The sequence below is a fragment of the Dermacentor variabilis genome, chromosome 9 (assembly GCF_050947875.1).
Source record: "Dermacentor variabilis isolate Ectoservices chromosome 9, ASM5094787v1, whole genome shotgun sequence".
In the NCBI taxonomy this organism is placed as follows: domain Eukaryota; kingdom Metazoa; phylum Arthropoda; class Arachnida; order Ixodida; family Ixodidae; genus Dermacentor; species Dermacentor variabilis.
Genome location: NC_134576.1, coordinates 14,120,844 through 14,142,406, shown reverse-complemented (window position 1 = coordinate 14,142,406; position 21,563 = coordinate 14,120,844). Strand labels below are relative to the sequence as shown.

The following is a 21,563-nucleotide window of genomic DNA, read 5'->3' as shown; positions in this document are numbered from 1 at the left end:
ACATTAATTTTTGGTTTCCAATGTAGCGTATTCTTATTTTTTTCTTTAACTTGAAGCGTACTCACCGCTTTGCATAGAAAAAGAAACGGTGCTGACTTGTCAGCCGCGGAAGTTTGCACAGCGGCAGCGGTACAACTCTTCGTAAGCCAACCGTTGGCACCCTGCGGAGCATTGCGGAGTCCAGTGTCCCCCAGCCAGCGAGTTTATGATGATGACCCTACTCTCGCAAAAGCTGGCGCGCAAAGGTTAGCCACTGTACCGTCACGTGGCATACAGCTATGTTCAACGCCACTAAGAGAAGATTTCCGAGTTTCACGCAGTAAAAGAAGACACGGTGTTCGACGAAGCAACGAAATTTAATAAGGGATACGGCGAAAAAAGAATTGACAGTCACTTACGTATCCTTACAGGATCTGAATTCATTTTGATTTCCCTAAATAATTGGCTACGTCCACAATACGGGACGTCATACAACTCTACCTTAATCCGCCTTAACCTACCTTGCTCTAATTTATACCAGCAGTAATCCACCTTTAGTATCACTTCAATCCAGCATAATACACCTTGCCCTAATTTGTACCAACCTTACTCAACTTTAACTCACCTTAGGACATTTCAATTCACCGTGTTACAACTTTTAACCACATTAATCCACTTTAATTTACCTTCACTCATTTTCTTCCCCTAATTCACTTTAATCCACATTGAGTCCCGCGTCCATCGTCGACCATCGTTTCAGTAAAAATCATTGGTACCATGCATACCCAACCACTCTTTTGGCAACAAAGTTGCTCATACCTTAAGTCCCCTTACTCTAACTTGTTCTAACTTTAATTCTGTATTGGTACAGACATCATACAAGGCGCTGATGACCCAACTGCTGATGATGATCTCAGAGATGAACTCGTTTCGGAGATCCGGCTTTTCTGCCCCATGAGTCGTGTTATTATTTCGCATTAATAATCCTGTGCTGTCAGCAAACTTAATTTGACTTTCCTGCGCGGCAGCTGCCTGCCCGAATCCGCTCGTGCAGAGACATTACATTCTCCTTCTCATCCTCGAGATGATAAAGTTGGGTAATTTTGCGACGCTGTGACTTTGAACGATAATCATAGGGATCCCACACAATGTGGCAATCGATGTGAGCAAAGCTTTCCCTACTGTTTGCTTTGACTAAAGATTAATTGCCGTGATGTTGACTGCGATTATTTAGTTTCTTCAGCGTTTAGTCCAATACGAGAGTGCTGGGTTCATGTTAAACCTTACCTTTCGTGAACCACTGTCGTTTGTTTGCGTAGTACACAGAACACACATCGAGACGTGTTTGCTTGAGGCGTTGTTGTGCGCCATTGTTCATAACCTCCGAGTAGGTTAGCATTGCATTGCCTCGCAAGGCACATCGCATCGTGCCAGAAGTGTTAAACTTTAATTCCGTTGTGGGGCTGAACGAGCCGAAACCAGAATCGGATTATAAGGCACGCCGTAGCGATGGACTCCAGATGAATTTTGACGCGGCTCTTTAACTAGCACGTCAATATAATCATGCGATCGTTTTTGGATTTCGCCCCTGCCGAAGTGCTGCGCTGGAGGTCGAACGCGCGACGTCGAGGAACGCCGTAGCCACAATGCTGCCGCGGCGGGCAGAGAAGCGTCGACGACGCTTCCGTGTAGCGTCGTCTGCTCACTACGCGTCTGCATGCCCTCCTTCAGTTGTCTGATGGATAAACTGGCGCGGTGTTTCCTTTTTTCAGAAACAGCAGGAACCGTACCTTGACATTTATGAAATTTGTCCGCAGCAACAGTCGTGTCTACAGTAGTAGCGTTCTCTTGCCTTTTTACATCGCCTTTTCAATTTCCCGCCTTCCCTTCATGTATGCGAGCTACGAGTGAGGAGGGGCAATTCACTCCTTTCGCGAATGTGTGCCATGGTCACTGCGTCGATTCTACACAATTATCTGCCGCCTCTTCTTACCGCATCTCTACCATTCCATCTACATCCTGGGCTGGGCTGTTGCACGTCAGTAGAAACGTAAGCGCTGGAATTTTCGCTATGCTTTTGAGGGTGGTCACGGATGATCACAGAAGTAAAAGGATCAGGCCCAGGGAACTGCAGAGGCATTTTAGCAACGCGATCGGAAGGTCCAACCGAGCTTTTACCGGCGCTTTTCCTCTTTGCCTGCCACGCATGCGCACGCTTTGAACCACCTCCCCCTGCGGCGTGCAAGACAGCAGCAGCAGCAGTGGAAAAATACAAGGAAGAGGCAAGCAAAGCTTCGTTTTAAAGAAATGTTGTGACATTCGCTGACGTTTCTCAACGTTGAAGCAGCTAAAACTCTAGAACACGTACATGCTGTTATTGAAAGCTTGCCTGCAGGCTTTGAAAATTTCTTGAGGTATCGTGCGGCGAACAATTTCGGCATGAATGTTATTTATTTATTTATTATACAGTCCCACATTCGTTCAGAGAGCAATACAGTGGGGGGGGGGAATAATACATACGTTAAACAGTTGTAATTAAGGTTACATAACAAAGAACATGGTGACGAATAATGCAGTGCAGACAGCATAACTATCTAAAAAAAAAAGGAAAAAAAAAGAAAGGACTATATGTATATATATACACATACATGGGCATACATGAACATATGAACACATATACAATCAGAAATACATGTAGTAGGCAAGCAAACGCGAAAAATAAAATGAAAAAGAAAACATCGAAACACGCGACCTGATCACATGTTAAGCAATTCATTGAAAAAGGCTGAATTTAATGTTTTAGAAACGGTATCCTCAGGCAGAGCATTCATTTCATTGATGCCCTTGGGAAAAAAAGAATACTTTAACAAGTTCGTTCTTGACTTCATTGGCCTTACTTTTAATGTGTGTTCACGGCGATGGGATATGTAATGAGGGTTAAGCATGTGTTTTTATTTATTAATGCCAGTATTGTTGTAAAAGATCTTGCGAAAAAACTTGAGACGCAAGCAGCGCCGGCGTTAGGCTAACGTCGTAAGCGCTAGGCGTATTTTCATTTGTGTGACGCCACTAGCTCTGCGATAGCTCCCAGCGATAAAGCGTGCCGCTCGGTTTTGCACGCGCTCTAAGATGCGTTTAAGGTTGTCCTTATAATGGTCCGATATCGTACACGCGTATTTAAGAATAGGCCTTACGTATGTCGTGTATAATTAATTTTTGGTTGCCAGAGGACAGGGATGAAAATTTTGAGCCAAGAACATTAGTGTGTTATTCCCTTTCGCTGAAATCTCTGCAATGTAATCCTGCCAAGTAAGATCGCTTGAGAAGTGAACGCCGAGGTACTTGGCCCCTGTTACGCTGGAAATGGTTGAATTATTCAGCCTGTAAGAATGGGAAACGTCAGTTTTTTTTCCTATAAAAGCACACGTCGTTGCATTTTGATTCATTTAGTGTCATGCACCAAGTGGCACACCAGCTCAAAATTTTATTAAGGTCCTCTTGAAGGATTTTACTGTCGTTTGGATTGTTTATTGAGCGGTAAACAACGCAGTCGTCTGCGTAAAATCGTAGGTTTGACTGGATGTTCTTAGCTATATGGTTAATAAAGATAAGAAATAATAACGGGTCCAGAACAGACCCCTGCGGTACTCCGGACGTGACTGGAATAGCTGATGAGCAACACCCATTTACCACTGTTATCTGTCTTCGATTTACGAAGTAGTTAATTAACCAGTTCATCAGGTAAACGGGAATTTTTAAATGCTGAAGCTTGTGTATTATACAATCATGTCGTACCCGATCGAATGATTTTTTGAAATCTAAAAACACAGTCAGCGCTAGTACCTTGATCTAATGCAGTTGTTATGTCAAAAGGAAATTCCTTTAACTGTGTGTCACAAGAAAATCCGGCGCGAAAGCCATGCTGTTCAGTGTAAAAAAAAATTTTCCGAATTCAAGTGCCTTATTAGGTTGCTGTATACGATCTGTTCCATAATTTTCCAAGCGCCGCATATGAGAGAAATTGGGCGATATTGTTCTACGTTATTTTTTGGTCCTTTCTTATAGACAGGAACCACATGAGAAAACTTCCATTCGTCCGGCATGATTCCTGCAGATAATGACGTCATATACATTGTATGAAGAAGATTGCTAAGAGAAGTAGCACATTCTTTAAGCACGCGATTGGGTATGCCGTCAGGACCTGTCGCTTTGTTTGTGCCTCGGCTGGTAAGGATTTGAAAAATACCATGAATTGATAAAGTGATAGCGGGCATTTCCTGAAGAACTGACGCGCAAGACGGTAAAGGGATATTGCTCATTGCTGAATTAGCGGAAAAGGCGGACCTGAAATAATCGTTGAAAGCAGTGGCTTTCAATTCCTCATTTGTTATGGTGCCATTGTCAGACGTGATACATTGTACACCAATTTTCTCTTTCCTGGTTTTTTGGCAAGCTTCCATATAATGTTGTCAATGTTTCGTATCTTTGCGTCTAAAGTACTGAAGAAATGACGCTTCGCTTCACTAATTTTCGATTTACAAATTTGCTGGAAAGAAAACAATTTTTCAGAAGTAACTGGCATTTTGCTTTCTCAGAGGTTCTGAAAAAGATGGCGTGTTCTTCTAAGGAGTTGACGGATTTCGGGGGTGATCCATGGTTTATCTTTCCGACGTTTGGCAGTTAGAAATTTTTATGGTATGTGCTCCGAAATTAGTGCAACTATTTCAGCTTTCAGTACGCTCCAAGCAATGTTAACATCTTTTTCTGAGCAAACCTGTGAAAAAGCCGAAGGAAAATCAGTTAATTCACTGTTCATTGCCTGGTAGTTACCCTGATCGTAAAAGAATATAGGTTTTGGAGTAAGCCGAGCTCTATTTTGGTGTACCGTTACCGTTAAATTTTTACCGTTAAATAACAGTAGAGTTGGCTTAAAGGGGCCTCAAAGAAGAATATTAAGACGACCTCGATTGTTAGATTATTTTTTCTAAGTTTCTCATCGTTTTGTGCATACCAATATACCACTTTATTGAGCAGAACATTTTCGCGGAAGGTCCCACTGCTGCTACTCAATTTGAACCACTCATACCAAAATGGACGAGTTGACGTTAACACCACGTGAGCTCCTTGAATGGTGCTCTGCGAATCAGTCAGTGTTGATGTCACATAGGAGGTGCCATAGATAACAACAGATGGCGGAACTCTGCCGTTTCATATTCGTCATTTATCCGCTTAAAAATGTCCTGCTCTCGCAAGGAATGAAGAATTCTTTATTGCAGAAACGTAATTTTTTTAATCCTCCTCTACCTAATATTGGTCTTTAGTGTCCCTTTAAATGTGCTGCCCCTCTAAATAATCCGTGTAAATCTACCATTGGCACTTTCCCGTTGATATTTTTATTTTAGTGCATATAGAAGGCTGGCTGTACCCGCCAAAAATTTCAACCGTTTGAGTACGCCCCACGGATTATATTCTTTGCGCATATGATAAATGAACTTCCATTCCAAAATAATCAGTGAAAGCATAATTTCTGTTCTATACGTACACTGCACTCAATCGGGTTTTGATTGACGGCGTCACCTTTCTCTGACGTCTTTCAGTAACTAGATCAAGAAGCACCGCAATCTCCCTGTGGAAATACTAAAAAAAGTGCACCCAATACCAAATGTGTAGTTTGACCCTATTTAAAGGCGGCCTTAGATGGCATAGAGCAATAAGGGAGAATTACGCGCGCCCTTCCTTCAGAAACAACTTGACGCGTCACCGCTTTCAGCCTGACAGTCATGCAGCAGTAGAGACATCGCGCCTGCGCGCCGCATTAAAGCACTGTACATTGCAGTGCGCTTCTGCACATGGCAGTCACCCGTAAGTTTGCTTGCGTGTGCCCCTGAAATGAGCTCAGCGGCCCACGTGTCACTGCCGCGTCCACGCGTGGCGTCACAATGGCGCTTCAGTCGTGCGTCCTATTGCCTGAATGAGCGACGAACCATTAGGTGCGAGAGGAGGTGGGTGTGATATATGAACAACATTTAGGCTCGCATAATTTATAACTAACCCTGTGTTATGTCCTGGTTGCGCCGACTTCGCTCGCCATAACAGCTATGCTCAAAGAGGGCAGATAATTTCATGCACTTCGCGCGATGAACGTGAAACCACTGGCATGGTTCTTTTATGATTGTGCCTAACGTTATTTTTGGAAGAAAAACGCTGAGATCAGTTTTATCTCAGGATTATGCTGTGGCTGTGTTGATGTGCACGTGTCGTTGCCATGCAATGGCTCAAATTAGAACCTTCCCCTTATCATTTCAAATCAGATAAACTACCTAAACTCAACTCACACACGAACTGCCACAAATGGCAGTTTTGTGTGTGAGTTCACAATAAAATTGTATGATTGGAACACATATGTTCAATGGACTTCTGCCTTTAAAGGCGAAGACGAAACCTTTTGGTGTTCATTCAAAAGGCATTAACAAAAATTGCTGGCTCTCCCATAATCAACAGTAGACGTAAGCACGAAATGGCAACCGACAATGCAATTGGTTGTATACAAGCCACAACCTTAAAATGCGTGCATGTTTGCAACGGCACACCGTGCCACTCCCCACCACGCCATACTGTGCACTGGTCCACATGCACGCTGCCCAGCTAAAGGAAAACGGGCTCAAGGCGGAGGCGCCGACCAGGCAGAAGGCGCGCACTGCCCAGATATATGGAAGAAGAAAGGCGCCCGAAGGAGGCAGCAGGTATCGTGGCGCCATCTCTCGAGGCGACAAAAAACCGGGGCCGCAGAAGTCCCGGACCGTTCAAAAGTGCAAAGGCAGCATTGTCTCAGCGCAAAGAGTTGAGAGTGAAGTGTATGGTGCCCAGTATCTGCATTTTGAACGTCGCTATTGGAAATTACAAATAAAACTTGAGCGTGCCTTCTATACAGCTTGAGTGATAGTGCGAAGAAACACTAGGAAGAACTGGGACGCAATATCTTTTGTAACTTGTTTGGGCAGTAACTAGCGTAAGTAATGCGGTCCTGTAAAAAGGGTTGGGGGCCAGAGACCGCATTCTTAAGTCTTGATTGGCTGTCCGGATGATCTCATTTTGTTCTCGCAATTTGCTCGGATGTACTCATTTGAGCGCCCAGATAACGGCTCTGGAGTTTGGCTCATGGTCATTGGAAGGTCGCCGACAACGGGACCTAAAAGCATTTCATGCTTAAAAAGCAAATTTTGGGTGCACAGGAAAGCTGTGGAGAATTTGCTGAGGACGTGGTTATTGAAGACCGCGTTGTGAAGTCAACCGTTGAGGACCTGCAGATTCCGGATGTCGACTTGGCCACTTTCCTGAGGGACACTTGGCAGAAAGAGCCAGGCGCAGTCGCACTTGTAAGTTCCAAACAGTCGTCATTCTCCTGCATTATGAACGCTACGCTCTTAGCGTGCTGCTGTACCATAGATTCCGCTGTGTGAAGTGAACATCGCCCAACAAAGCTGCCTGTCACAGTCGGTGACTGCGCTTGGCTGCTCCTTCGTAGGCGCATACTAGTGCAGTCTAGTTGCGGCTTTCGTTTGTATACTCGAGCGCACACATTGAATGTCGATGTTGGCTGTAGTTACGAGCGAAGCTGCCTCTGTTGCTGTACATAGCTTAACGCTCATAACATTAGGCGGAAATATGGCGATAATAGCTGCGTGTATCATTAGTACGACTGCCAAGCAATAAAAAAATATTTTTTTTTCGCAGCGGTAGTAATTTTTCTCGCTCTAAGTACTGTAAGACGCAATGCAGACAAAGCGGAACACTGGATATGAAGCGAACACGAGGCGATACATGGTTGCGCTCCCATGTGTCACCTCGTGTTCACTTCATATTCAATGTTTCGTTTGGCCTCCATTGCATCTTACAGTAATTAGTGCAAGAAAAATTAATACACACCAACTAGCCCAATTCGCAGCACTTTGTAGCGGAAGTCTTGAGGCGAATTCCTCAGGGAACACTTCGAGTAGAAGCCTCAGTCACTCGCTCATGCATAGCGCAATACTGCTTTCTGGACATTCCAGAGGAAAATATTAGTTTTAGTTCCTGCGGGGAATGTAACGGCCTAATGATCAACTAAATATACTGACATGCCTGGTGGAAGTGTAGAAACTTATTCGTGCACTCGAAACTCCGTAATGAAATCATCAGCAAACAGGAAAGAGCAGAAACGGCAAAAAAAAAAAAAAATAAAAGAACAGCTGGAAGTTTATCCTGCCTTTCTTAGCGAATTCCGCCGAAAGAGATCTATGTGTACAGGTTGTTTCGTTTCACCCTGCACCGGAATGACTGAAACCTTGTTTCTATTTACCACACCCGCCCCGGTTGCTCAGCGGCTATGGTGTTAGGCTGCTGAGCACGAGGTCGCGGGATCGAATCCCGGCCACGGCGGCCAGATTTCGATGGGGGCGAAATGCGAAAACACCCGTGTACTTTGATTTAGATGCACATTAAAGAACACCAGGTGGTCGAAATTTCCGGAGTCCTCCACTGAGGCGTGCCTCATAATCAGAAAGTGGTTTTGGCATGTAAAATCCCATAATTTAATTTTTTCTCGCCTTCTCTGCACGAATAATAAAGGAAAGGTGCGGGATTGTGAAACATTTGCCGATCTTTTACGCTATAAGAAAGTGCTGCCGTGTCGTAGTAGAATGCACGCCGTGACTGCCATGCTGGCTAAGGGGTTATAGTGACAGATTTACCCCTAATAACGTTAGGCCTTGCTGTGCAAAGGCACCGCTCTGCCTGCGACGGTCGCTGTTGCACCTGGTTGAAGGTGGCGATCACCACATTAGTATAACGCAGCAACAAGTGTAAAAAAGCCTGCCGGCTGTAAATGAAGTGTGTTCATTTTACTATAAAGTGAATGGCGCCAATACAGCAACCCTGGCTCATGTGATGGGGCTTAATTCGCCAGATTGCACAAATATTTCAATCTCATATGAGCACTGAACGCCTAGCCAGTGCCACTTGAGTAACATCTTGCCTCTTGTGCGCTTATCAAATTCATTTTCTTCTTCGATCACGGCGTGTTGTAGTTGGCACTCATCATAAAAAATTGGCTGCTCGTTGTTTCAACTAACATTCGCACTATTAGTTTACTCACAGCAGTCAGCTGCCCTTTTAATGGTACGTACTATTTGGTTCATTCCAGGCCCACTGCAGTAGGTAAACAGGTTGGCAGGTCGGTCTCGCATCGTTCGAGGCATAAACAGGCCGGTTGTTCGCCAAAGGGAAGCAAAACGCCTCCGTCGCCGCTAAGCCGTCCGTCGGCCACTCGCGTCACGCGCACAGCGGATCGCACCTCGCGACGCTCGGCGCAGCCCGAGAGCTGGCAGCAAAGCGCTTCGCGTGTATTACACTTCCACAGTGCATCTGCACAATTGTTCTACTGTGGTATGTACTTCTCCCTCACTTATGAGTGAGAAAAACTGGTTCAATTGAAGCGTGAATGAGCGCGGGACCCCCGATTTCTATGCCGTTCTTTTTCACTCTTCCGCGCAGATCGATGCGGCTTCGGGGAACCGGTACACTTGCGCCGAGCTCGAAGACATCTGCGAGCGCATCGCGGCCGGCTTCCAGGAGCTCGGCCTGCGGCGCGGCGACACCGTGGCATTCGTGTCGTCCAACAGTGTGGACCTGGTGGCAGCCTTCATCGCGGCTGCCTTCGCCGGCGCTGTCATCGTCTGCGTCAAGACCACCTACAATGAGAGTGAGCAGCACTTACAGGCATGCGCACATCAGGACCGGCAGCATCCTTGAAAAGAAAAGCGTAGTCATTGCATTTTGCCCTGTACGGGACGGAACTGGGCGCATAGGCACCATGAGTTGGAAATACGATAAAGAAGGCGTTCGTTCTTTCATCGAGTAGAAAAAGGCATATAATATGTTGCCATAAGGTGAAAACGTAAAAACATGCAATATACCAGTTTTATAAGCGGAGCAGGTTCACTGAAAACCTGGCAAATTGCTACTCAAGAAACTGGTCACTTCGAAATGATTCTACCTGATAAGGTGACCCTGATTGCTGCTGAAAGCTCCATCAGCTAGGTTATCAGTGTTGGTCCTTCCTTGGCAGGAACACGCCTTTGGCCCAGTAATACTTCGCACGAGCTTACTGTGGCAATCAACAGTTTCGTCGTCAATAATATACAGCTGCATAAAATTCTCTCTGTCGTAAACAATTTGGCAGCTGGCGAGGTACAGCAGGGATAGACGATTTGCTAGCAGTGAAGAACATGAATGCTTCCGGATATCTCTTATGCAATTTATTCATCCGCTGTTTAAGTTCCGGTATATATCAGCCAATAACAGAAAAAGCTACAGTGACCGCTACTGTGAAAATAGGGCTGAGGTCTTGCTACCGCCCAATGCGTGAAATCAGTGTAAATAACATAAATAAATATGCTGTAATATCTTATTTATCAATTTTTCAGCGAAATTCAGGTGTGGTGTATGCATAAACATGCATTCCTACCAGGGAATCCTATAGACCGGGATTATTTCGCATTCAGAGGGATTTAAATGCTGCCCTGCAAGCAATAAATTGGCCGCTGTGGCATTTCCTACAACAGTCAGCGGCGTTGGGCTAGTTGGCACTACATGCTTTGCAAGCAGGGTTTGTCGTCTGGACGCGTTGTATCCCACTTCAAAGGTATGATATTTTCAAACCTAAAAAAATATAACTGTCGATATAGTAGACCACATTTTACTTAATAAGGAAGTGTGGCTTCCACAACAATATATGGGATTTGTTCCGGTGAAAATAAATAGATAAGGTTACTTTTTTATGTATAATTAATTCAATTACATTCAAGGCCCTAGGGCATTAGAGAGAGGAGTGGGCCCAATGATAATAAATCCTGTACAGTTACAGCAACAACAAAATCAATACAATACAATTGGCAACCGTAACTGGTATGACGCAACAGTTATGTAGTTATTGACAAAGCAGGTTCGTAGCAGCATTTCTAAAAGCAATAATATCTTTAGTGGCGACAACATTGTGTACAAGATGATTCTAACAGGCACATGTACTAGGAATAAATGGGTCATGATAACATTTATTGTTTGAAACTAGAATACTGACTTAACGATGGTGACCGATGCACGTGAAACTTGTGGGGTCTTAGGGTCTCACAGGAGTACCGCCCGCCGCGGGTTCGAGCTTAGCGAGCCACAGGGCTGCGTCAGCCGTCAGCGCCGCTGCGCGTGAGCCAAGACCGCAGGGGGCTACCCAGTGACGCACGCAAGAATACGTTATTGTCCCGAGTTAACTGATACCGTCTATTGTATCCGACGGCACCCGACACTGCACAAACGCCTGGTCCCGCTGTGGCGGAGAACCAAAGGAGTCCCGCACCAAGCGCGGAAAATACAGTAAGGAGCGCCTGTAGCACGTCGCTGCGAGAGCACAGGCTCAAGCTGGGACACGCCGCTAGGAAAAGTCCCGGCGGCTATGCTACTTGCTCTCGCGATAACCAATGGAGCTACTCGCGAGAGCTCGGCCGATCTCCTTCGGCATTAAGGAGGTGCGGTTCCTTTGCCCGCACGGCCAAATGCACCGTGCGTGAGCTCAGTCCTAGTCAGAGAGGTGTCGGCGGACGAGAGGAAGCATGTACGTACCCGGTGCAGTCCCAAGGAAGAAGAGACACGCTAGCACCACAAGAGGCGCCGCGAGCGGCACCCTTCTGACGTCTCAGCCCTTAGCCCTTAGTAAGAGGCGATTGGAAGATTGGTGGGTGAAAAGTAGGGAAACGACCAAAAAAAAAAAAGAGACGTACAAAAGAAAAGATGGCAATAGGGGGTCAGTAAATTTGGTTGTGGGAGTTGATAGTGTTTTTTTTTCTTTTTTAATCTAGGTAGGACATTAGCCAGTATAATAGCAAGAGCTTGGTGGCGCAATCCACCGCCCCGTTTCATAGGGGATGCTGGTAACATCCATCCATCCAGCCCCGCCCTCAACGCGAACAATCGCGAGTGGAGCGCTACCGCTGACAACTGGTTCGGAGTGAGGAGGGAGTGAGGCATAGCGACGGCAGAACAGGTGAATGCGCCCGCGTAATGGCGCGTCGAATTCCCCAAATCGCCACAAACTGTAGGATGTAGTTAGTAGCATATCCTTAGTAAATAATTTGTTATGATAAATCGTATGAAATAAAATCCGAAGACACCTAAGCGCTTATGAATCCAGATTGCGAAAGCATTGATAGAGACTTTTAGCTCAGCGGGTTTACGTGTCGCTCCGCTCGCGCTCTCCACCGTTGCGCCAGCGGAGCGGCTCGTGCAAAAAGCATTTTAGCCTGGCGGATCACTCACCCGCTCGAGCAGGGTAGAGTCACTGGAAAAATTTTCAGAGTACCGCAAAGGTCGGGATTTGACTGGCAATACTGAGCGGCCATCGCCATTTCCCTTCCAAGCCGATTGCGTCGCGGGAAGGCCGCCGTGATGGATGAGCTTGATATTCGGCGACACATCGGGTTGAGTGTTTACTGAAGTACAAATGCTTTGTGCCCGGAGATAATGGTTGCTAAGAAGGAAAATAAAATGTTATTTTGGGCGAAGTAAAGCGGCCTGTGGTTGTTTTGCACGCCGATCGTGTTTACTGCTGGAACTGTGCTACGATTGTGGGCAGCAGCTTAGCGCTGCTATCGGGAGCTTATGCTCGCGTTTTTTTCCCCCTTCCGCGGAGCGAGCTACGAAGGAAACATTTCGTCACTTCGAGCCAGAATGAGGCAAGCTTGTGCCTTTGGGCGTGAACATCGTGGACCGCCGTCCGCTTCTATTGAATGTTTCCAAGCAGGACGAAACTAACACCTGACAGTGTCACAGGCACGTACGTTCATTGTATAATTTCACAAGCTAAATCGGATATATTTAATTTAGTTTGTAAACTGATAGCGCGCGTTCTCGACTCTGCCGGGCGACTTCGTCCGCCGTGTACGCACGACACACATGCGACTGCCGTGTGCGCACCGGTGTTTGGCCGTGATCGTAAGACGATCTGTGAACCAACTTCGATGACCATTTTGCGCACTAAATACACGCCAATATGAGCCATTTGCGTGATTACAGCAACGTATATGTACTTCTGTACACTAATAATGAGCGAGAGTTTGCTAAATTGCGATTTATGAACGCGGCTGTCTAGTGCGTCCCCCCCTCCCCCCATGAGAGGCTACTCTTCTCAACTTATTGATGGCTGTTTTCTTACACTGCCAAGATTTGCTGCCTGTGTAAAAAAAAGAAAGCAGGAACGCCCGCTGGTGACGCAGCACTTTTTTTTTTAAGTTACATAGGCGATGTATAAAATTATTGTGCTTTTAGAGCGTTTTTTGTAACATGCATAGTGGCAAAGTGAAACTAAAGCTACTGGGTGTTCTGTTGTTTTGCATTTTTTGTTATGCATCAAGCACAACATTATTTGGGTATGCACCGTAGCATTTCAACATAAAACATAGTATCTGGGGCACGTGAGGACGCGGAATTCTCGCGCGACAAGTGTGCCTTCGCGTGCCACGAGCACGGAATAACCGCGTGTGTTGAGCAACAAACGCGTATACGTGTACTCGCGTCAAGCGTGCAAGACGCGAACGATCCCTGCAATGAACTCTTATTTTCGTAGCATCGCTAACACCCCGTGCACTTCGCTTAAATATCTTCTAAAACAGTGCCGAAAAGCACAAGCAACGTGTACTTATACCTCGCACACGCGGGTGTTTTCTGTAGGCTTGAAGTTCTCCCGGCCGATTCTGTGTAACCGCGCTGAACGACGCTCTCGGTCTTTTTCCCGGTCGGAATCTAGAAAAAAGTATTTCCAGACCCAGTTCTGTTGCTGCATCCGAAGGCGCAGCAGCCAGGGATGATTTCCTTGCAGTCATATGCGAGCGAGACAACCGGAACACAAAAAAACGTAGGGAACCTGCGCTCTAACTCACCAGGCCCGCCCGGCGTTTGCAAGGTATATGGTACCCCAAAGTCACGTGGTACGGTTGGACCAATGAACGCGTCGGCGGCGCAGGGAAAACGAATGCGGTACTCTGAAATTTTTTCCAGTGACTCAAGGGCAGGGCGCTCTGCTGCCCCACCTAGTGGTCCGAATAGGAGTTACTGAGAAATGAATTTGAATTACGCTTGCTTTTATAATGCAAGAAATGTTGAACAAAGATATATTACATGTTCTCAGTACATTATTTGTTAATAATGTACTGAGTACTAATGTAGGGGTCAGCGCCGCAGTCGCCGTCGTCGATGCAGGACTGCCGGCGTTCATGTTCGCGGCTGCCATCTTGCATTTCCCATACACGCCCGCGCGCGCTTACGCAGGCTCGCGCGCTGCGTATACCCTCGCTGGGGAGTGCTTTCCAGCTGGCGTAAACGATGCTCCGTAAAACCGCTGGCCGCCTCAGCGTTGTGCGCTTGCGCACTCGCGTCTCCGCTCGCCCGCTTCGCTCCGCTGGCCCTAAACCCGCTGGGCTAAAACTCTCTAATGTCCAATTGAACATCTATGAGCGCTCCTTCGAGTCATTTACTACTTGTGGTAAGCGAGCGCGCTCAGACGCTGGCCAACGCCTCCTAGCGAGATAGCAGAAGGCCGGTGCACTTGGATCCGTGACGTCATGCTATCTTGCCCGACTGCCATAAAATCTCATGGGGACGCTGCCGAGCTAGCCGCGGTGGTTTCGACGCCACCACTTTCGTCATGCCGGGCTTGGCAATGAAACTTTCTGTCTAAGTAGCATGATGTCGTAAAGCAAAGTGCTCAGACCTGGTCTCTACTGGGCGCTGGTTTATCCCAGTGGGCAAGGCACTCGGCTTGTGAGCGTGGGGTCGTAGGTTCTAAACTCAGTGCTACCAATGTTTTACCCTGAGAATTTATTCTGCCATTTTGCACATCAATTTCCTCGTAGCGCTTGCCGAGGCAGGCGAGAGAGGAATGCGCGGCCACGCTTTTCGCGCAGCAGCGGGCGCGTCACTGCGGCCGCCTTTGGCCCGCTCGGCGCCGTCGAGGCGCGCAGCCAGCGGGAATGTTCCACAGGCGCCGGCGTTTTAGCCCGATGGGCCATTTGATGCTTGCGCATCAAAACAAAGGCGGAAAACTTTTCTACGACGAGAAAGGCGGTGCGAGAAAAAGTCAGAAATAGTCAGACAGATTGCAATGTGATGCACGGTTCTGTACCACCTCTAAGTCACCTGTGAGCGATTCGAGGCCAGGAGCCCCTATATCTGCTGCATATTCTTGTTTAGTTCGAACCAATGTTTTGTACAGCTGCAACTCTCGAGATACAAGGGGCTGAGTAATATTTCTGCGGAGGTAGCCTAACATACGACTGGCATGGTTAGTCATGTAATCAATGTGATTTTTACGATATAAGTAAGGCGAAATGAGTACGCCAATTGGGGTCATTGTATGAGTATACAGTTTCCAAATCAATGTTGGTAAGGCGATATATTGGGTGAATAATATGTTCTCGACAAACAGGCATTCATTTGCATTTGCTAATGTTTAATTTCATGTTTCATCACTGGCACCACTAATAAACTCAGCGAATGTGACACTGCCGGATGACTGAGTCCAAGAAACTGTTAATCTGTCTATAAATGACGCAGTCATCGGGTATGGAAGACGTTATGTTTGTGGGCAAGTTATCAATGAAAATTCGGAAGAGCAGAGGACCTATTACGGAGCTCTGAGGTAACTGGAGAATTAGAGGAGTCCACGTTATTCGCTACGATCTGGGAATGATTTGCAAGCATGCAAGAACTCTGCTATCCAGATTAAGACTGCAATTTAACAAAGAGAAATTCATGTGTTACTATATAAACGCCTTTCAGAAATTTAAGGATACGCACTCTATAAGGGTATCCTGGTCAACAATGTAATGTAAGTCATGAATTATAACCAAAGGTTGCGTTATATACGAAAATATTTTGTGAACTGCGTGTTAAACATTGGTGAAAAATTACCTTCAAGAAACTTTGCAGTACCACAGCAAAGGGTATGTTCCTCTATCTTGTATGGTATGGGTATGCTGGTATAAGGGTCCGTAATAATTAGCGGAGTGCTTGTCCCGGGACTTGAAAAAAGGTAATAACTTTTTCCATTTTCCGATCAGCAGAAAATAGAGCCATTTTCAGGCAGTTGTTCAAATGGTTTTGAAAGGATAATGGAGCTGCATGCTTTCGTATTGACGAGAAACTTGGGATTTATGTTGTCCACTTCTGCTGACGAGGATATTCTAAGTTTTCAGTTATTTTAACGTGAATACCTTCAACATCAAAGCAAAGTCAATGCATCGGGAGAAATTCAAAAGTAGGATAGTCGTGACTACCAATTCCGGTATCACCAGAGAATGCTCATGAAACCATAGCATTTGAGACGCTCGTACATTCATCGCTGAGGTTAAATTTCCTAAGCTGTGGTTTAAGAGTTATATCGCGAGTACCGCTGTTCCTTACGATCTTCCAAAACTGTCTCGGGTTGTTACTAAACATGAGAGGACGTATGTTAGTTAGAAATGTGTGCTTTGCCGATCTTAGTGTTTTTTATATTCACCATCTTACTGCATGATAGATATCAAAGCGACACAGTGAATTCAGTTTCACCCGAAAGGCGAAGTTTCGATTGCGGTGGCAAATTAGTACACAGCTATAAGAAGTAACACATAGAAGGGACACGACAAGAGAAGACGACACCACAATCGCTTCGAACAAGCCACTTGAGCTTGTTGAAAAGACAGCTAGCCCAAGCTGCTATTCTATACGAAGTACAGTAGTCTAATGGATCTTAAAAACTTGGAAACATTAGCTTAGTAATTGAATTAACAAGCTTGGTGTCAGCGCACACAAGCCAACATGAACACATCACACCCGATGAGCGCGGACACTGGTGTGAGCAAGCACGGCAGCAGCAGCAAGCGTAGTGAGCTTCGTGACGTGTATCGCTTCAACGCAAGAGCGGCGAGAACACAGCGCACACAGAGGTGCGAGCAGTCGGCAGATCCCTGCCAAGGTGCCGACGTGCAAAGTTTACCCTCGTTGGTGGAGTCGACGCCGCCTTACCCTCCCTCCCGCGCTCCTCCCCGCTAGCCTCCACATGCGGCGTGCGATACAGAGCCGCGTCAGTTCTCGAGTGAATATGGTTGAGTGGGACGAACGAATGGGGCGGCGCATGCTTTGCTGTGAGACGCGACGACGAAATATACTGGCACTGCGATCGAAGTGGATTTCAAGGTGTTCGAAACTGCTGGCGATACTTATCGCTCGTGCTACTTCGCGCGGTGGTATATGCGTTCAGACCATTCAAACGGTCAGTTGCATAGGACGTGTATTTATGCCTTAGGAATAGATGCCTTTCTTTCTTCATTTCATTTCGCCGATTGCCCGTGCACTGCGGCCGCAGTGTCGGTCATGGTGCCTTTGGAGAAGGACTATTTTTCTTGTTCTCCAAGCAGCGCGTATCCCTTGTGTGTATTGTTGCGCATATTGTTTTCCATCAGTAGGACTTACGAAACGCAGACGGAAAAAACATCTGTAAGCTTCCTGCTTGCCGCTTCAAACAAATAAAATATATCTGCCCCATGCAATGTCCTGTACTAGAAATTACGGGGTGCATTCTTATATAAAAAAAAAAAGCTACAGGGAAACATTCCATTCACGTTTCCGTCTTCCTTCCGTAAAAAAAAATGCTGAGTAATTGGTTCGGGCTCTCTTATGGCAGTGATACCTCGGGTGCCAAAAACAGTTTTAGGTAGCCATTATATATTGTTACGTAGTAGTCAGCGTAAAGAACACAGCAGCAATGCTGTGAACGACGAAACTAACGTTTATTGGGCAAACCTGTGCCCACAAAAACAGGCTACACTCAAAAGCACAACGATAGCGGCGAACCCAGTCGGATCACCCGCCGTGGTTGCTCAGTGGCTATGGTGTTGGGTTGCTGAGCACGAGGTCGCGGGATCGAATCCCGGCCACGGCGACCGCATTTCGATGGGGGCGACATGCGAAAACACCCGTGTGCTTAGATTTAGGTGCACGTTAAAGAACCCCAGGTGGTCAAAATTTCCGGAGTCCTCCACTACGGCGTGCCTCATAATCAGAAAGTGGTTTTGGCACGTAAAACCCCAAATATTATTATTATTAACCCAGTCGGATCGTCGATACCTGCCCAGCGGGTCAAGCGGCCGTCGAACGTTGCAGAGCAATCTCTGGTGCGCGCGTGTCTTCCAGAAAGCTCTACAGCTAGCAAGAGTTGCAGCCGTTTTACAAGAAAGGCGACAGGAATATTTTTAGTAACTATGGGCCTACATCGATCTTCCCGTATTTCTCAAAGGGACTAGAACAAATAATTCGCTGCCATCTGCACGGCTTTTTTTTTTCTCAAGAACTCTGCAATTGCTGACCAACTCGGAATAAATGATGTAACACGCACCACTTGATGAAAAAGGACAGATAACTTTTAATCCAAACTGCTCACGTTAGGCATATTTGTAGATTTTAGCAAGGCGTTCGACACGCTCAACCACAACATTCTTTTCGCAAAACTAGAAAACGATGGCGTACGGAGGCAAGGCCTTAATATATTTAAATCACACTTAAGCTCACGTTTCCAATATTTAGCAATTGTAAGCTGTTCGTCTGAAGTCCTGCAAATCACAAGTGGTGTCCCGCAAGGCAGTTTATTGGGACCTCTGCTCTTTTATATTTATGTCAATGACATCATTAATATCACTAAAGAGGCAAAATTCATTATGTATGCAGGTGATACATTTCTGCTTTTTTCGTCCGATAACATTCTGAAAAGAACTGACACCGCCAATCGGGTTTTCCCATTATTGGCGAAATGGTCATTGTACAATTCACTAAAAATTAACGAAGGTAAAACAAAGGCAATGGTATTTCACCCGAAGAACAAGTACATATCTAATCCACCGCATCTAGTCCTAAATGATAGTAATATTAAGTCGATGAATTTGCTTCTCATGGTGTAGTCTTTACTACTACTATGGCATGGGATGCTCACATAAATAAAACTTGTATTGCTCTTTGCAGATTTATCGGAATTTATTCTCACAACAGACCTAGCTTAACCGTCAAGAGTAAGCTAAACTTGTACTGCGCTTTCCTTCACTCAAACCTAAATTACTCCTTTCTTGTCTGGGCTAAGATCACTTTTTCGAATGTTAAAAATTATTTGTTCTTCAGAAAAAAAAAATGCTCCGGATACTTTCTGGTACCTCATATGGTGCCCCGACACTTCCCCTACGCCTAAAATATAAAATAATCAATTGTTTGAATACAGGTTTGCCTGTTTTTATTAAAAAACGACAGCAAAAAATGATCTCCCTCACTCACAGAGTAAAACTCACCCCGCATATTATGCCATATGAAGCTAGAAAACGACATACATTACCTCTATGAAGAAATAGCCAAAGTTTCACAATGTTGATGTACATATTGCCTAAACGTTTAAAAACTGAACTCTATGATAACTTATGCTATACGTAATTTTCGCTATTCGAGACTCATTCCTGACTTAGCTCTTCTTGACCTTATATTCTAGAGCATCTGACTTTTCTTTTATTATTATAATTTTACACTGTTTCACGCTAGTCCAAATATTTTTCGTACTATGTTTTGATAAGTCAGTATTCACTACACGGTATAATTGCATTAGAAGTTCCATATATTGTTGCATAAAGATCTACGTGACTCTTGTATTCACAAGGTCCGCGGTATTTCATTGCACTACAGATATTGTACTTTATTATAGCTGAACTTTTTCCTTTTTTTTTCTCCTGTCGCCACCGTCAATGTTGTTAAATGGGTTCGAGAGCTTTGTCACCTGGTCGTACAGACTGCTTTTCCTCTATTACATCCAGTTTGTACACTGTACCGCAAACTGAAATAAAGCTTTGATTGATTGATTGATTCACGTCACGCATACATGCACTCAGTTTACACAACAGACAACAGACAGCGGATAGAACCATCTATAACAATAAGGAAACTTCCGACACATGCAGGCGCGTCCTGCACTGGGCGATAACATTTGTTAGACGTTGAAAAGCGCTGAAATGCCCGTTGAAATGCTCCCCCCTTATCAATAAGCATCGTCCCGATGCTAGAAACATAAGCTGTAGAGCGAAACACAAAAGCACAGTTATCAAAGAAAGAAAGTCCAAAGTAATACAGTCCAAAAACAAAGATCGTCCAAAGTTTATTAGCGCTGGTAGAACGGCTTAAAGGGAAGCTGAAGAGTCTGTCGAATACAATAAGACGCTCATATACGGATGCGGGAACCTTATAAGCCATGTAGGTAAAATTTGGGTTTTTTTTTCAATTAGGAGCGACGTAATCGTCGGTTAAAATTGCGATGTAGCTCCGCCCCCCGTCGAATACCGCGCGCTGCTGCTGACGCTGACGATGCGAGCGGAGACCGGAAACCGCGCTGTTGTGACGTCAACTCTAGCGTTTTATTCCTTCGCAGCCTGCGCTACCGTGCCTGACCGTGCTTGTTTCTGCGTGCGTGTCATCGTAATCTGCTTCGATCGACCCTGCATTCCTTTGTTGGTGCGTCTGCGTGTATGTAGAGTGGTAGTCAACGTGCGCAGCATCAACTGAAGTGGTGGGTCGATCATTCCGGCTTTCTGTGCAGCAGTAGTGTGCGGAATGCGCAGAGATGAAGTTCACTACACGTACTGCATGAACCGGGAAGCTTTTCACGCGTTTAAACAGTCTTTGTAGATTGCCGACAGCTTTGGACAGCGCACAAATGCCGACGATCGCATACCCGCTTACGTTCCACGAGGAGGCATGCAGGAACACAACACTACAGTTGTTTGACCGGAAACGAGCTCACTAGATCGGCGAAAGATCGGCGAGATCACTAGATCGCTTTGCAAAAAACATACTCACCAAAGAGCATTTCCAACACGAGGAGATCCCAAGACTTCGCTTTCGTTCGCGTCGAAAGCACTGCTCGCACCAGCATCGTTTGCTTCTTCGAGAGGCCGGCTCTTCGCAATCGGCTCGTACATGTAGGGAGTAACGCCGAACTCACCAGAAAAACGCAGTCTCTCTAAATTTTTCATTACCTCTTAATTTTCCATTGCAGCACCAAACTACCTGGCACCGCGCTTCATGTGTAGCGGCAGCGGTCGGTCACTAGAGTTGACGTCATGAGGAGCCCAACCAATCACAGGCGGAAACGAGACGCGCGAGCTGGGCGTGTCCGCTGCGCTTTTCGTCGAAATAAAATATATTTGCGCTTTCTTTCGCTCAATTTCGATACGATATTCGAATTCGGAGGGTTGAAAACCATCATGTACACATCTTCACTCACTTTTCTGGAAAACCTTTCAGCTTCCCTTTAAGTCGCACAATGTGGACTACATTAGTTTGTGAGTAGCGTCACTGTGATAGCGAAATGCCGTCTGGCACGACCTCATAGTCGAGCGCGCTAATGCGTCGGATGATCTTGTAGAGTCCATAACAGCGTCCTAAAAGCTTCTCCTAAGTCCTCTTCGGCGTATTGAGGTCGAAAGCCAAACACGGTG

At 45.8% G+C, this 21,563-nt stretch overlaps 1 protein-coding gene across 1 annotated transcript in view; it reads left to right on the top strand.

Annotated features, from left to right (window-relative positions):
* The window catches only part of LOC142558616 (uncharacterized), a 217,623-nt gene that overhangs the window by 28,498 nt on the left and 167,562 nt on the right, over positions 1-21,563 (top strand). The window contains exons 2-3 of the mRNA XM_075670792.1: positions 7,212-7,355; positions 9,511-9,718. Of these exons, the coding sequence (XP_075526907.1) occupies positions 7,212-7,355; positions 9,511-9,718 (352 nt within the window). The remainder of the gene's footprint in view (positions 1-7,211; positions 7,356-9,510; positions 9,719-21,563) is intronic.